General features: G+C 50.4%; 1 protein-coding gene and 1 pseudogene across 1 annotated transcript; one reads left to right on the top strand and one right to left on the bottom strand.

Annotated features, from left to right (window-relative positions):
• Nucleotides 1-241: 241 nt before the first annotated feature.
• On the top strand, nt 242-13331 carry CCN5 (cellular communication network factor 5). The gene is made up of 5 exons (XM_053574319.1): nt 242-530; nt 671-785; nt 4374-4590; nt 10270-10524; nt 12805-13331. The coding sequence occupies exons 2-5, from the start codon at nt 726-728 to the stop codon at nt 13023-13025; spliced, it is 753 nt and encodes a 250-aa protein (XP_053430294.1). The 5' UTR covers nt 242-530; nt 671-725; the 3' UTR covers nt 13026-13331.
• On the bottom strand, nt 5437-5560 carry LOC128574406 (uncharacterized; annotated as a pseudogene).
• Nucleotides 13332-14924: the final 1593 nt, after the last annotated feature.

A 14924-nucleotide genomic window follows, 5' to 3' on the forward strand; every position in this document is an offset into this window, starting at 1 on the left:
GATTTGGTTTGACCAGGTCATCTAGCAGTGGGAGGCAAGTGCTGCACACAGTAGGTCCAGCTGGCTTGGGCTCACCCACTGTGGACCACCTTCCAAAGCTGGGGAGCAAACCAGGGGAGACCCCTGGTTGCCAAGAGCAAATAGGCCGCCTAGGGAAGTTTTGCTCTGGGTCACACCCACCTTTGGGTGGCTGCCAATCTTCCTGCCAGAAACCGCAGGCTGAGCCGAGGCTGCCCAGAGTCTGGGGCCATGGGGCTTAGGAGCTTTGGGGTCAGCTCTGCAAAGGGAGTGTTTGCTGAATGCTTCCAGCATCTACAGCCCCTCTGGGCTTGGACTGGGGGTTTGGGGTAGGGTCGCAGCAGCTATAGCTTTGGCTCTGGCCAAGGCCCTCTTGGGCTGGGAGGAACTAGACAGGCCCCTGCCAGACTGTCACAGGCTCGTGGTGCTGGCATTGGCTCAGGCTTTCATACCCACACACGGATACACACTGGCTGGCATTTCCTTGGTGGCCTCCATAGTCTCACCTTCAGGTAAACGGGCTCATCACTGGGATCAGGAGGATGGGGAGAGGAGCAAGGAATGAAAACCCAGTGTGTGTGTTTGTGTGTGTGTGTGTGTGTGTGCATGCACGCCCGCTTGGGAGTGACTGAACAGCTGCCGGAACATAAAGACCCACAGGTCCTGCCTCCCAGGCTCAAAGCTGACTCCACCAGGGACACAGTGACATGAGAGGCACACCACAGACCCACCTCCTGGCCTTCTCTCTCATCTGCCTCCTCTCAAAGGTAAGGGGGCCCAGCCCCTGAAAGTCTGCTGGCTGCTTCAGTGTGGAGCGGGTGGGGGACTCATGGCAGATTCCTCCAGGGCCCTCCTCTGGGCACATTCTAGTCTCCATGCCCAAACCAGGCTTCCCTCCCTGGTGCCTATAGTGCTGCCTCTGGCCAGCCGTGCTCTGTGACCTTAGGTAAGTCCCTTATCTTCTCTGAACCTCAGTCTGTTCATCAGGTGAATGGGCACAATGTTCACGAGGCCTTTGTGAACATCATTCATGATAATTCACCTAAAAGACTTAGCATAGGACTTGGCACTCAAAAGAGGATTTTAATGATACCAATTGCCACATCCCTCTACAGAGCAGGGGCAGGTATCCTCATTATACATGGGGGGATTAAAGACATGACATGCATTGCTTAACTCTGAGGCAGGATTGGTATGGATCTTTTGGATGGTGTCTCACTGATTGGAAAGTTCATCCAGCAAAGGGATTAATGCTGTTGGGTCCTTAGGTGGTGCGGGACCCATTAATCTTGACTCCAGGGGGACAGAAGACACCTCCATGCAGTAATGATCTTCTCCCCCAGTGCTGCACGGGGCATCTGTCAAAGGGCATGTGAGATGTTCACCTTGTGTAACATGCGCAATAACCACATAAGGAATTATTAGCCCCAATTTTCAGTCAACTGATGTTCAGAGAGGGTAAGCAACTTTCCCAAAGCCACACAGCAAAGATATACCATTGCAATAGAGAAGGGGTTTGCTGGAAGTGGAGTGGTGGAGCCCAGGATAGACGTGGGTAAGTGAGGGGGACTCCAGTCTGCTCCTCCCCAACCCTAACTTGGATCGAGGTCACAGCTATTGAACTGTGTTACCCCCTCAGCAAATGCTGAGTTTCTGGAACCATGGGATCGGCCCCGCACAGCCATGATCTCACTGCATTTTTATGCTCCTTTGAGGAGCAGGGGCAGGAGCTTCTCTCTCCTGGGCCCCACGGGGCTGTGCCAGGGAAAGCTGAGAACTCTCCTGGCACCCAGTCTGCTGTTTCTTTACCCTAAGGGATGGGCAGGATGTGATGCCAGGGTGGGTGGCCTGGGTAGCCAGAGCAGGGAATCTGGGATTCTGGGAGGCAGAAGGGGCCCAGGATGAAGAAGGGCCATGTAGAGCTATCCCAGCCTCACCACCAGGGTGAGACCGATGGGACCACCCCTCCCTGGTCCTGGGAAGCCAAGGAGCATCCTGCACAGAAACACAGGGACTTAGTCATCACCAGCACGGAAGCCCCGGCAACCCTCAAGAGAGAATTCCAAGTCCAGGCAGGCGACTGGCTCCTGGGCACAGGGCTGTGGACTGGGGCAGGAGCCAGACTCCTGGAAATAAGCAAAATCACTCAAAGCTAGATGGTATGCACACCATTGCTCAGAGGAGAAACGGAACTCCACCACCACACCACAAAGCAGTGAAGACCTGGGTTCAAAGTCATGGAGCCAGTCAGGGGTGAACTTGGATCTCAGCTCTTGCCCAGAAAATTCCATGCCCAGTGTTTCACCACTAAGCTTCTCCTGGATGAGCACAGCAAGGGCCAGAGGAAGCCCAGCTGTGAGAGGACAACTTAGCCTGCACTTTGGATCCACAGGATCATGGATTCTAATCCTGGTTCCACCTCTTACTGGTGTGTTACCACGCTGCTCAGAGCTTCAGTTTCTGAGTCTTTAGAATAAGGCGTAAGGATGGCATCTCGCATGGGAAGGTGAAATCAGACAACAGCACACATGGTGTAACTATGATAACTGACAGCTACAGTCATTGATGTCATCAACAGCCTCTTCTGGCTATCCTGGGTGATGGACACAGTCCAGCCCCTGCCAAACGGGGACCCAAGGGCATAACAAAAGGCCTATTTCCCGTCTCCCCTGTTCTAGTCAAAGTCCCCCAGTGACTACAAACCAAGGAAGCTGAACCCCTGGTTTGGAGGGGAACCCAAAGTCCAGGCTCTTTCTTCTCAGATCCCCTCAATTTATTAAAATGAAGATTTGGATTTATGAAGAAGGGCCCTAGATGCTGCTTTCCTAGCAAGCCCCCAGGTAACAATGAGATTACTAGCCCAGACCACACCTAAGGAGTGAAGCTGGGCCATCTTCTGCAGAACCTGAAAATCCTACAGAGATGGGACCTGGGCCCCTCACAAGAGGCACACGCCCACCTACTACCCACTACTGCCCTCTAGGTTGGAGACCTGAGGTTGCCCCCTGCCCTGTGTCTCCACTAGAGTTTGGTCAGCCAGTTGTGGGATCCCTGGTGGCCAGAGTGGGAACTTCAGGCAACTGAAAGCAGGTTTGCAGAGCTTGGGAGATGGATCTACCCAGATGGGGCAGGATGGAGGCTTAGGGCAAAGGGGTCACTGCCTGCTTGGGGGCCTCACGGCAGATGAGGTCCTAATTTTATCTTCCTAAACTGTATATCTCCCTTCTTCTAGTTAAAACCTTCTAGTCCCATAAGAATCCTACCAAATAGGATAAGGAATTATACCTACCTCTCCACGTCCACATGCAAGTGGTCACACAGGGAACCCAGAGCAGCTGATTTATGGTTTTACTGCCTCCTCAACCTGGGTGGGGAGGGGCAGGTGGGTCACTTGGGTTCATACCTTGACCTTGCCACTGAGGGGTGGACCCTGGCTCAAGCTTTTTTCTGTTACGGTAAAAGTGTCCCTCCCGTCTGGTGGGCCTGGGTCCTCACGGGAGAAGCAGGACTTGAGACTGCTCCAGCTCTGCATTCAACACACTGACTTCTGGCAAATCCCTTCTACTCCCTGGAGCTCAGTTTCCCCATCCATACTGGGCACGTGCAGTGGGGCAGAGGCGCTGAAATCCTAGCTGAGCTTCAGAAGGCCCTGGACAGCTCGTTAAAAATACAGACTCCAGGCACCGGCCTCTGGGACTTCTGATTCAAGTCCCAGACCGGGTCTTGTATTTTACCAAGTTTTCTGCCTGATGTAGTGCATGTCCTAGGGTCAGAAACACGTTTGGATTGTTCCAAAGACCAAGAAAATCTGTGATACTGTTTGGTGTACCCAGTCCTCAAGACAAGTATCCACAGGATGGGAAATGTTCCATACACAGTCATTTGAATCCTTGGTGTGTTGCTTTGGCCTGTCGCCTCTTAGTGGGAGGAGCTGAGCCCCTCGATGGTCATCAGAGCTCAATGTGTTGAGCACCTACTACTGCATGCCAGGCAATGTGCTGAGGGTGTGACACGCATCAATCAGATACCCCTCAAAGCAATCCTCTGAGGCAGATACTATTGTCCCCCTTTTACAGTTGAGGAAACTGAGGCTCAGAGAACTTAAGTAACTTGGCTGAGGTCACTCAGCAAATAGGAGTGGAGTTAATGCTGGTCCAGTCTTTGCTCATGACCACATGCCACACTGCCTCTTAGGGAGTGCCCAAGACTGCCACGGTCCAGGGCCAGGTCTGCATAACTATGAGACAAAGATGTGGACCCCATACCTCTCAGCCTGGCAGACAGGTGACCAGTTGTGAGGGTCTCACTGTCCATCTCAATAACCCCATGGCTGAGTGAGGTCTCTTTCTCTTCAGGTGTGTGCCCAGCCATGCCCGCCACTGTGTGCCTGCCCCTGGCCACCACCCCGATGCCCACTGGGGGTGCCCTTGGTGCTGGATGGCTGTGGCTGCTGCCGGGTGTGTGCACGGCGGCTGGGGGAGCCCTGCGATCACCTGAACGTCTGTGACCCCACCCAGGGCCTGGTCTGCCAAGTCGGGGCAGGCCCCGGCAGCCAGGGAGCCCGTTGCCTCTGTAAGCAGGTTTGCGGGACTGATGGAGGGTGTGCGTGGGGAGGTCGTGGCCATGGGGTCCTGAATCAAAGGGCAACTTTCCTTTTTCTACCTCTTTTCACCTTCTCTTCCGATACACCATCCATTCCAGGACAACCTGGTGACCCAAGGTTATCTCAGGTCCAGGCCTTACTTCTCCCCTCTTGGTCTTCACTTAGATCATGACTACCACCTGGATACAGACTTTCCCCATTCCCACCTGTCCATCTCATTGCCAACTTTCAAAGCCAAGCCCAAAACCTCCCCTGAGAATCCTTCCCAGATTCTTCACACCAGAAGCCACCAATCCCTTTCTCAGGATTCTCACAAGACTTTGGGGGGGGGGGAATAAAAGTGCAAGCCCTTATTTAGAGAATAATCTGTGTTTGGCACTGTGCTACGTGCAGGCTACATGAGTCACACCATTGTCACAATATTCCTGTAACAGGAAGTACTTTCAGATCCGTGCTCCACAGGAGGAAATTGAAGCTCAGTGATATAACTGACATGCTTCATGTCACCCAGTTTGGGACAGGCTCTCAAAGGAACATTCCGTTCAGTCTTTCTCCCAGAAGAGCAGTGTGAATCCTGGGTTTGCCATTTACCAGCTAACTTGAAAGTGTTACATCTCTCACCACTCTTCTAAGCCATGGGCATGGTTTGGCAAACTTGCTATAGTGACATTGGGGCCAGATAATTCTTGCTGGGGGTTGGGGACTGTCCAGTACATGGTAGGACATTGAGCTGCATCCCTGAACTCCACTCACTAGATGCCAAGAGAACCCTTGCCCCCACATGCCCCCTGACATGCTTTTGTTTGCTCTCTGTTATTTTTTTTTCCCCTGCTCCAAAAATCCATTTAATATACTGTCCTCAGATTGAGGATGTATCGGATATTAAACTGGTAAGAACAGATACGACACTTGATCTTAGCCAAAAGGCCGAGAAGCGATTGCTCTCTGTTTTTTTAAGCAATAAGCATAGAACTATTTATATCTTTCATCTACGTGCCTATCACTTTTACAAAAATAAGAACGAGAGAGAGAGAAAGGTTCATGAATCATTGACAATGAATCCATCTGCAGGAAAAAGCCTTGTTAAAAAATAACAATAAAACTTATAGACAGCAAGTTATCAATAGTAAATCCTTGTTAAATGCTTTATTTGATCAGGGGCATAGGAGAAAGGGATGGTTTGTTATGAAAATGTACCTAAGGAAAAAACTGAGATAAGTAACTCTTAGCTTCCAACGCTGTTAAATTGATTCTCCATGACACACATCAACAGCACTTGTCAGAGTTTATTTATTTATTTTTATATTTATTTATTTATTTATTTATTTATTTATTTGAGACAGAGCCTCAAGCTGTTGCCCTGGGTAGAGTGCCGTGGCATCACAGCCCACAGCAACCTCCAGCTCCTGGGCTCAAGCGATTCTCCTGCCTCCACCTCCCAAGTAGCTGGGACTACAGGCGCCTGCCACAATGCCTGGCTACTTTTTGGTTGCAGCCGTCATTGTTGTTTGGCAGGCCCGGGCTGGATTCGAACCTGCCAGCTCAGGGGTATGTGGCTGGTGCCTTAGCCGCTTGAGCCACAGGTGCTGAACCACTTGTCAGAGTTTATTTATTGAACACTTACATAGGCCTCACCATGTGCCAGGCACTGAAGGCATCACAAATGTCAGTTCATTTTATCTCACAACCACCCTATGAGGTAGGCACTAATATTACCCTTATTTTATAAGTGGAAAGAAGAGGCTCAGAGAGGTTAAGCACCTTCTCCAAGGTGACACAGCACATAAGTAGCAGAACTGCAGCTGGGAACTCAGGGATCCGGGCTCCACGACTTTAGGCTCCATGACTCAACTGCTCAACACACAACATATGATTTGAACCTAGTGGCTTTTTTTTTTTTGGTCACTAACCTTATTAAAGAGTTTTTCTTATTCCATCTCTTTTTTTGGGGGGACAGAGTCTCACTATGTTGCCCTGGGTAGAGGGCTGTGGCATCATACCTCACAGCAACCTCAAACTCTTGGGCTCAAGCGATTCTCTTGCCTCAGCGTCCCAAGGAGCTGGGACTACAGGTGCCTGCCACAATACCTGGCTAATTTTTCAACTTTTAGTAGAGATGGGGTTTTGCTCTTGCTCAGGCTGGTCTCAAACTCCTGAGCTCAGGTGATTCACCTGCCATGGATTGTGCTAGGATTACAGGCACAAGCCACCATACCTGGCCTCTTATGCCGTCTAAATTCAGATTTCAAACACCCGCAGGCCAAGGAATTACTTGGTCCTTGGTCCTCCCTGCAGCTCCCAATGTTGGTCTGGCAACATGTGGGTGCTCATGAATACTTAATAATTTGGATTGATTTATAGTGCTGAAGTGAGTCAGAGTTCAGCTAAGACCTCACAGAGGCTCAGTCTCAATCTGGGGCTCTGCAGGGAACGTGCTTCTACAAAACCTCTATCACTCACTCATTGTACCATCCTCCCATGAGGGCCAACTCCGTGTGCTGGGCTGCAGATTCCCAATTTAGGTAACAGCATGTCCAGTGCTGAGCTCTGATCTCCCTCCTACCCACAAACCTGCAGCAATCCCAGTCAGGGGACAGCATCTCTGTTCCTTCCTCGGCTCAGGTTCAACCCTTTAGAGTAATTCTTGATGACTTTCTTTTCCTCACCCCCCACATAGTATTCCCAGCAAATTTTCACCTATTTCCAGAATCTGACACCTGTCGGCCCCTACACGCCACCGCCTTGGTCCAAGTCCCATCATCCTTTGCCTGGACTTTGTAGCACCCCCATAATTGTCTCCTTCCTCTGTCCTTGCCCCTAGTGTATTCACAGCACAGCAGGCAGAGGGCTCCTGCCAGGACAGAAGTCAGAGTGCCTCCTTCTCTCCCCTAAATCCGCCAGTGGCTGCCCATCTCCTCAGAGTAAAAGTCAAAGTCCCCACGGTGGCCTCCAAAGCTCCATGGGATCCTGCTCCTGTTTTGTCTCCCTCCTGCTCTCTGCTCCAGCCACATCAACCTCCTCACTGTTCCTCCAATACCCCAGGCAACCTCCTGCCACAGGGCCTTTGCACTGGCTGTTCCCACTACCAGCATTCTTTGTCTACAGATACCTGCAGGGCAAGTTCCCTCATCTCCCTCACATCTTTACTCAAATGTCACCTTCTCAGAGAGACTTTCCCTGATCACCATATTTTAAAATTGCAGACCCCTCCCCAACTCCTTAACCTTCCTTTATTTTTCTAGCGCTCATCATCAGCCGACATAATAAAACTAGTACTTTATTGTGTTCACTTCCACTCGCGTGCAAGCTCCAGTGAAGGCAGGATCAGGATGCTTGCCTGTTTTATTCATTGCTGTATCACAAGTACGTAGAGCAATGCCTGGGCCATCCCAGGCACTCGGTCAATATTTGTTGAAGGAATAGTAACAATAGTTTTAGTGGGACTAGCAGTAACAGGAACTGTTTATTGAGCACATACCTTGAGCAAGTCCTTTATAGACAAGATTTCATTTTATCCTTCCCGTTGAGGTAGGTCCTATTATTATCCCTATTTTGCAGATAAGAAAACTGGGCTCAGAGAGGTTAAGTCATCCGCCCAAGTCACACAGTTTGCAAGTGGCTTAAGGAAAAAAATAATGACACTCTGATGTTCCTGCCCCTGCGAGGGACTCCCAGAGGGAAGAAGGATGTTGAAATCACAAGATTTCTGTGCTTGGAGAAGCTATGGGAAATCAGAGGAAGGCACTATTTGGGGGAGGTTGATGGAGATAGGAAGACCACAGAGGCCTAAAGGGAGGAGCAGGATCTGGGCAGCCGCAGGTGTGCATAAGCAGGCGGGGAAGAACCAGAGCAGCAAGTTTGGAGGTGCCTGGTGGTACTTGGGACCACACACACCGTGGTGGGGAGAGTGGCTACCCAGGGACCGTTACTCCCACTCCCCACCCCAACCAGCTCTGAGCTGGATATTTCAGGGGAGGCCCAGGAAATCATGATAAAATTATCACCCCTCCCACTCATTTTCCTAAACAATCACTCTATTTACCAAGTCATCCCAGTGACTAGGAGGCCTCAGCACTGTGACACAGAAGTCAGGCTGGGAGACTTGGGGTTGGCCGGGCTGGGGGTGGGGATTCGGATGCAGCTGTCCCTGTGGTTTCTAGAAAACCAGCAGCCACATGATCAGATCAGAGATTTGAAGCCTAAGAGCTTGGTCTGGAGGGAGAGAGGAGAGAGCTGATTCTGGTCCTGTCCTCACCAAAGAAAGAGAATAACCCAATCCCTTCTGTTGAGCATCTGCTATGTGCCCGGCTGGGGCAGAATCCTTTAAGAACACCAGCTGGTTTAATCCTTCAGCAACCCTAGTAGCAGGGCACCAAGCCTCAGAGAGGTGAAGTAATTTGCCCCAAGTCACACAGCTAGCCAGTGGGAGCTAGGGTTGAACCCAAGTATGTGTGGTTCCAAATCCCACATGTGTACAGATCTATTTGAGGTTTTTCTCAGAGAACCTGCTTGCCAATGAGCACTTTCCCCAGACCAGCTCAATTGCCATCCAGGTCCCCAGAAACATCACTCTCCTACCCACAAACACACACATCATACCTTTGTCTGTATGTCCCGCAGCTCACATCCACTTCCCCAGGGCTCTTGCTTCACCCTTTCTTGGAGATGGTGACTTTCACACCTGTCTTCCCACTGAGTCCTACAAGGTATGAACTTTCTTATTCCTATGTAGGAGCACGGTGGTTGGCACCCAGAAAGGGTGTATAAATATCTCTGGAATTGTTAGGAGTCAGAACTATCTCATTTGCATCTTTCATGTGCTGAGCCTCGTGCCAGGTATTCATTCAAAGGGCATACCTGAGGTTCTAAGCCAGCCTGAGGGCGGCCAGGATTAATTCTGTCAGCCCAGTCCTCAAGCAATTCATGTCCAGTGGAGGATGTGAGAATAACTCCATATCTTGAGGGCTTCGTTCAGAGTGTTCCCTGAGAACCTGCTGCAGGCCTCACCCCATACTAGGTGCTGTGTGCACATTACCTTGGGTAACACAAAGGTTAAATTTCTGTTCTCATCATTGCTATTGCTCAGGCCACTCAGAGAGGTTAAGTAACTTAACCAAAGTCACACAGCCTGCAAATAAGTCAAGCCCCGACTTGGGAGATGACTACAACACAGCAGGCGGACAATGTGTATATTGCATGAATCTCAGCTCAGGAGGTATATAATAGTTAAATATTACTAATACACAGTAATTATACTAATGATAACAGAGTGTCTAGGGCCTATTCAAGGTCTTTATGTTGGGATCATGACATATATAATTTCATTTAATCTATGCCAGTCTGGGAAATAAGTACCATTACATCCCATTTTGCAAATGAGGAAACTGGAGCAAGGAGTGAAATCACTTGGCCAAGGTCCGCAGCTAAAAGAGAGCAGAGCAGGGCTCAAGCTGGGACAGTCTTCCTGAAAACCCTGTGCCAGGATCCTGGATGCCACACCAGGCAGCCAGGTGGTAGAGGGCTGGGGTGCTGCAGATTGCTGGGCTGGGGCACTGCTCCCCTCCCCAGGGGCCCAGAGATCTGGCACTTCTGCAGAGCGTGCATGCAGAGCTGGGGGTCAGCACTGGGGTCCACTTTCTTTTCTGCAGTGGGAGAGGATGACGGGAGCTGCGAGGTGAACGGCCGCCTGTACCAGGACGGGGAGACCTTCCAGCCCAACTGCAGGATCCGCTGCCGCTGCACGGATGGTGGCTTCACCTGTGTGCCACTGTGCAGTGAGGACGTGCGCCTGCCTAGCTGGGACTGCCCTCACCCCCAGAGGGTTGAGGTCCCGGGCAAGTGCTGCCCCGAGTGGGTGTGTGACCAGCGAGCTGGGCCAGGGGTCCAGCCCCTTCCATCCCAAGGTGAATGCAGGGCTGACCCCTGCCTGGGGGACCACAGACCTGGGGGGTCCAAACAGGGGTTTCTCTTCTTAGGTGCCAGGACACCTGGGCACATCAGAAGCTGGGAGGGGGCAGAGGCTGAGGAGAGATGCAGAAAACAGGATTAAAAAGTCACCAGGTCTTGGGTGGTGCCTGTGGCTCAAAGGAGTAGGACGCCGGCCCCATATGTTGGAGGTGGCGGCGGGTTCAAACCCAGCCCCAGCCAAAAAGTGCCAAAAAAAAAAAAAAAGTCACCAGGTCTCTTTAAAACTGGCAAAAAGAGAAGCAGCCGATTAAACGTGTAATTTGTTATCATAAATAATGAAAAATAAAAACTAAGTGGCAGAGTGGGGAGGAGAAGGGGGGGTTAGGATAGCTGAGCCAAAGCCCCACATTGCATAGCAGAGATGAAATATCACATGCTAGAGGTATGCTATTACGATATATAACATTAGTGTATTTATAATATATGTGTGCCAATCGACACTATGTATTATTAATTTATTATTTATTTGGGCTTATAAAATAAGAACTAGGCAAGGGGTTATCTCTGGGACATGAACCTAGGGATGGGCAGAGACAGAGAGAAAAGACAGTCACCTCCACTATAAACTCTGCAGCTCTAAAGATTTGCTGCTGCTATGTCGCTTTTTAAAAATCATCATTATATAACCGTGACTTTTTTAAAAGGACAACCGAAGAAGGGATCAGGCTCAGGCGCCATGGCTCACGCCTGTAATCCCAGCACTCTGGGTGGCCGAGGCGGGTGGATTGCTTTTGCTCAGGAGTTTGAGACCAACCTGAGCAAGAGCAAGACCCTGTCTCTACTAAAAATGGAAAAACTAGCCAGGTATTGCGGCAGGCACCTGTAGTCCCAGCTACTCGGGAGGCTGAGGCGAGACGATTGCTTGAGCCCAAGAGTCTAAGGTTGCTCTGAGCTAGGACACCACGGCACTCTGGGCCACAAAGTGAGACTCTGTCTCAAAAGAAAAAAAGAGGGAATTGGTTCATAAATTCTCCTGTCACACATGAAAGGCAGGAGGGCACGGCGGTTTAGGTGCATGGAGTCTGCACCAGCCCAGCCACTTCCTCGCTTTGTGACGCTGAGAAAACTGCTTAACTTCTGTGTGTCTCAGTTTCTCCAACTGTAAAATGGGGATGATAATAGCACCCACCTCATAGAGTTGTGGTGAGAACTACAGAATTTATTACAAGTAAAGCAGTTGTAACACAGGTGGTACACAGCACCACATCAGCCGTGGCTACTGTCCCTGCCATGGAATGTGATATATCCGTTTCAGTGCAAAGGCGAATGCCGATGAGTTTACCTATGCATAGAGAGCAGGACGAGAAGCTATCTCCAATTTGGTCTCCACTAAATGTGCACGTATGTATGTGTACGCACACATGTTGCATCAGATTTCTCAACGTTGGCACAAGTGACATTCTGCGCAATTCTTTTTTTTTTTTTGAGACACAGTTGCGCTCTGTCACCCTGGGTAGAGTGCTGTGGCATCATAGCTCCCAGCAACCTCAAACTCTTGGGCTTGAGCAATCCCCTTGCCTCAGCCTCCGCAGTAGCTGGGAGTACAGGTGCCCGCCACAACACCCGGCTAGTTTTTTTTATTTTTAGTAGAGAAGAGGTCTTGCTCTTATTCAGGCCGGTCTTGAACTCCTGAGCTTAAACAATCCACCCGCCTCGATCTCCCAGAGTGCTAGGATTATAGGTGTGAGCCAGAGCACCTGCTTCTGGATGAGTAATTCTTTTTTTTTCTGCTGGGGCCGGGTTTGAACCCGCCACCTCTGGCATATGGGACTGGCGCCCTACTCCTTTGAGCCACAGGTGCCACCCATGGATGAGTAATTCTTGAGGAGGGACGTTCAGCAGCCTGGCCTCAACCCACTAGATGCCAAAGCCACCACCCCACCAATTGTGGCAACCCAAAATGTCTCCAGATATTGCCAAATGTCCCATGCTAGGGGCAAAATGACCCTTACTTGAGAACCACTGGCATAGCATTAGAAGGAAGGACACCAGATTTTTAACAGAGAAGAAGGGGGCTTGGGGAGGATGAAAAGCTAGACCATGGTGGACTCACCATTATGTTCTAGTCACAGGAACCTTTAGGAAATTTACATAAGAAGAAACAGGTCAGAGAGGAGATGAAGTAATTTGATGGATTGCTGTGACCTCTGGCAAGTAGGCCACTTTGGCTGCCAAGCCCTGGCTTTACAGTGCTAACTCCTTATTTTTCCCTTCAGGATCCCAGTTTTCTGGCCATGTGGCTCCACCACGCCCTGGCATCCCCTGCCCAGAATGGAGCACAGCCTGGAGCCCTTGTTCCACCACCTGTGGGCTGGGTGTGGCCACCCGGGTGTCCAACCAGAACCGCTTCTGTCGTCTGGAGACCCAGCGCCGCCTGTGCCTGCCCAGGCCCTGCCCACCTGCCAGGGGCCGCAGCCCACAGAGCAGTGCCTTCTAGAGCCAGGCTGGAAATGGAGACGCCATGCCCACCCTGCCCTGTTCCTGGGTTCTGGGCTGATGGCAGAAGTCTCCTGCCCATGCCCGTGGCTGCAGGCAACAACCCAGCTTGGGTCCACACCATCCAGGGCCGGTGGGTCAAGAATGTTCACAAGCCACCTGGTCCCCCTGAACCCTGAGACAGAGGGGGATGCACAACCTAACCCCCCCTTCCTAACTCACAGCCTGGGAAGCTGGCCAAGTTTTTCAGAGTTTTCTGGTCCATTCCCAGACTACACTCAGCCTTTAGCGCGCACATGGGTGAGCTTTCTTTTTTTTTTTTTTTTTGTAGAGACAGAGTCTCACTTTATGGCCCTCGGTAGAGTGCCGTGGCATCACACAGCTCACAGCAACCTCCAGCTCCTGGGCTTAAGCGATTCTCTTGCCTCAACCTCCCGAGTAGCTGGGACTACAGGCGCCCGCCACAGCACCCGGCTATTTTTTTTGTTGCAGTTTGGCCGGGGCTGGGTTTGAACCCGCCACCCTCGGCATATGGGGCCGGCGCCCTACTCACTGAGCCACAGGCGCCGCCCATGGGTGAGCTTTCTTTCCAGCTTCCCCTAGGCAAGAGATGGGCAACCATCCCTTCATAATAAGGCTTCAGCAGGGTCTGGACTGTACTGGCCATTTTTCTGGGGGTGTGGTGAAAAGGGGGCACACAGATATTCTGAATCTCTTGCCTCCTTTATTTTGTAAAATGGTTCCTGAATACAAGCCAATTTGTGAACTTGTGTGTCAGGCTTGTGCTGTCTGAGAAAGCCCTCCTTTCCGCCCCAGGGCAGAACTCAGAGGGCTGAATTCTTTGTGACCCTCCCAGGTGAAATCATAAGCTCTGAAGAAAGTCAGAAAAAATAGGCTTTCGAGTGATCTGCGGAACCCCTTGTATTAGTAAGAATTAACGTTTCCTGAGCACCCGCATGGCCAGATACTGAGTGAGACATTTCACAGGGGCCAAGGCTTCTCTAACGTTTTGATTAGAGCAAAGCAGAGAATGAAGGCCACCTCCCAGGGACTAGGAGGCAGAGCCTGAAATAAACCAACCAAGTGCAGAAGTCTCTTTGAAGTCTAATGTTGTACTGTTTACAAAAAGAGAAAAAGCCAACTGTGTAAACTTTACATCCTCCTCTATGGTCTACCCGTATTTGTTTAAAAATTAAAACTGTGTTTCCATCAGGATCCAACAAAGAAATGAGAAAGCACTCTTAGTATTTAAACAGGGATTTATTCTTGTTAAACTAATTTTACTGAGGTATAAGTTACATTCCTTTAATACAAAGGATTAAACATGTGGTGTAAAGAGTCTTTGCGAATGTACACACTCAGGTAAGCAACACCTCAGCCAAGAGGTAAGATGATGTGTCCATCATCTCACAGTGTTCTTCTAGCCCTTTCCTGGTTATCATCTCTGCTTCCCAAGCAGAAATCACTATTCTGATTTCTCTCATCGTAGATGAGTTTTTCTGTCCTTGAACTTTGCTTAAATAGAACCATATAGTAGGTACTTTTCAATAAATGATTTATTTCACTCAACATAATAAAAAAGAGGCATTTAGTAAGGGGATGGAGTTACGCAGCTGACAGGCCATCCAAGGGACTGTGAAATGCAAGAGGAGAAGGTTAATAACAGCCCTGGGGGTGGGAGACGAGAGGGAGGCAGACCCTGCACAGAGCTCAGACACTTGACCCAGCAGGCAGAAGATGCAGTCCAAGTGGAGACATCTGCCCGGAGCTGGAGCCACCAAGGGGTGACAGTATTTAGCGGCAGGTGGACATGGAGAGTCATATCTGCTTATCCCCTCTTATATGCCCCAGTTTCTGGTCGAGCCTCTCATTAGCCAAACTTGCTATGAAGGAGGAGGGC

Source organism: Nycticebus coucang, chromosome 21, assembly GCF_027406575.1.
Source record: "Nycticebus coucang isolate mNycCou1 chromosome 21, mNycCou1.pri, whole genome shotgun sequence".
Classification (NCBI taxonomy): Eukaryota; Metazoa; Chordata; class Mammalia; order Primates; family Lorisidae; genus Nycticebus; species Nycticebus coucang.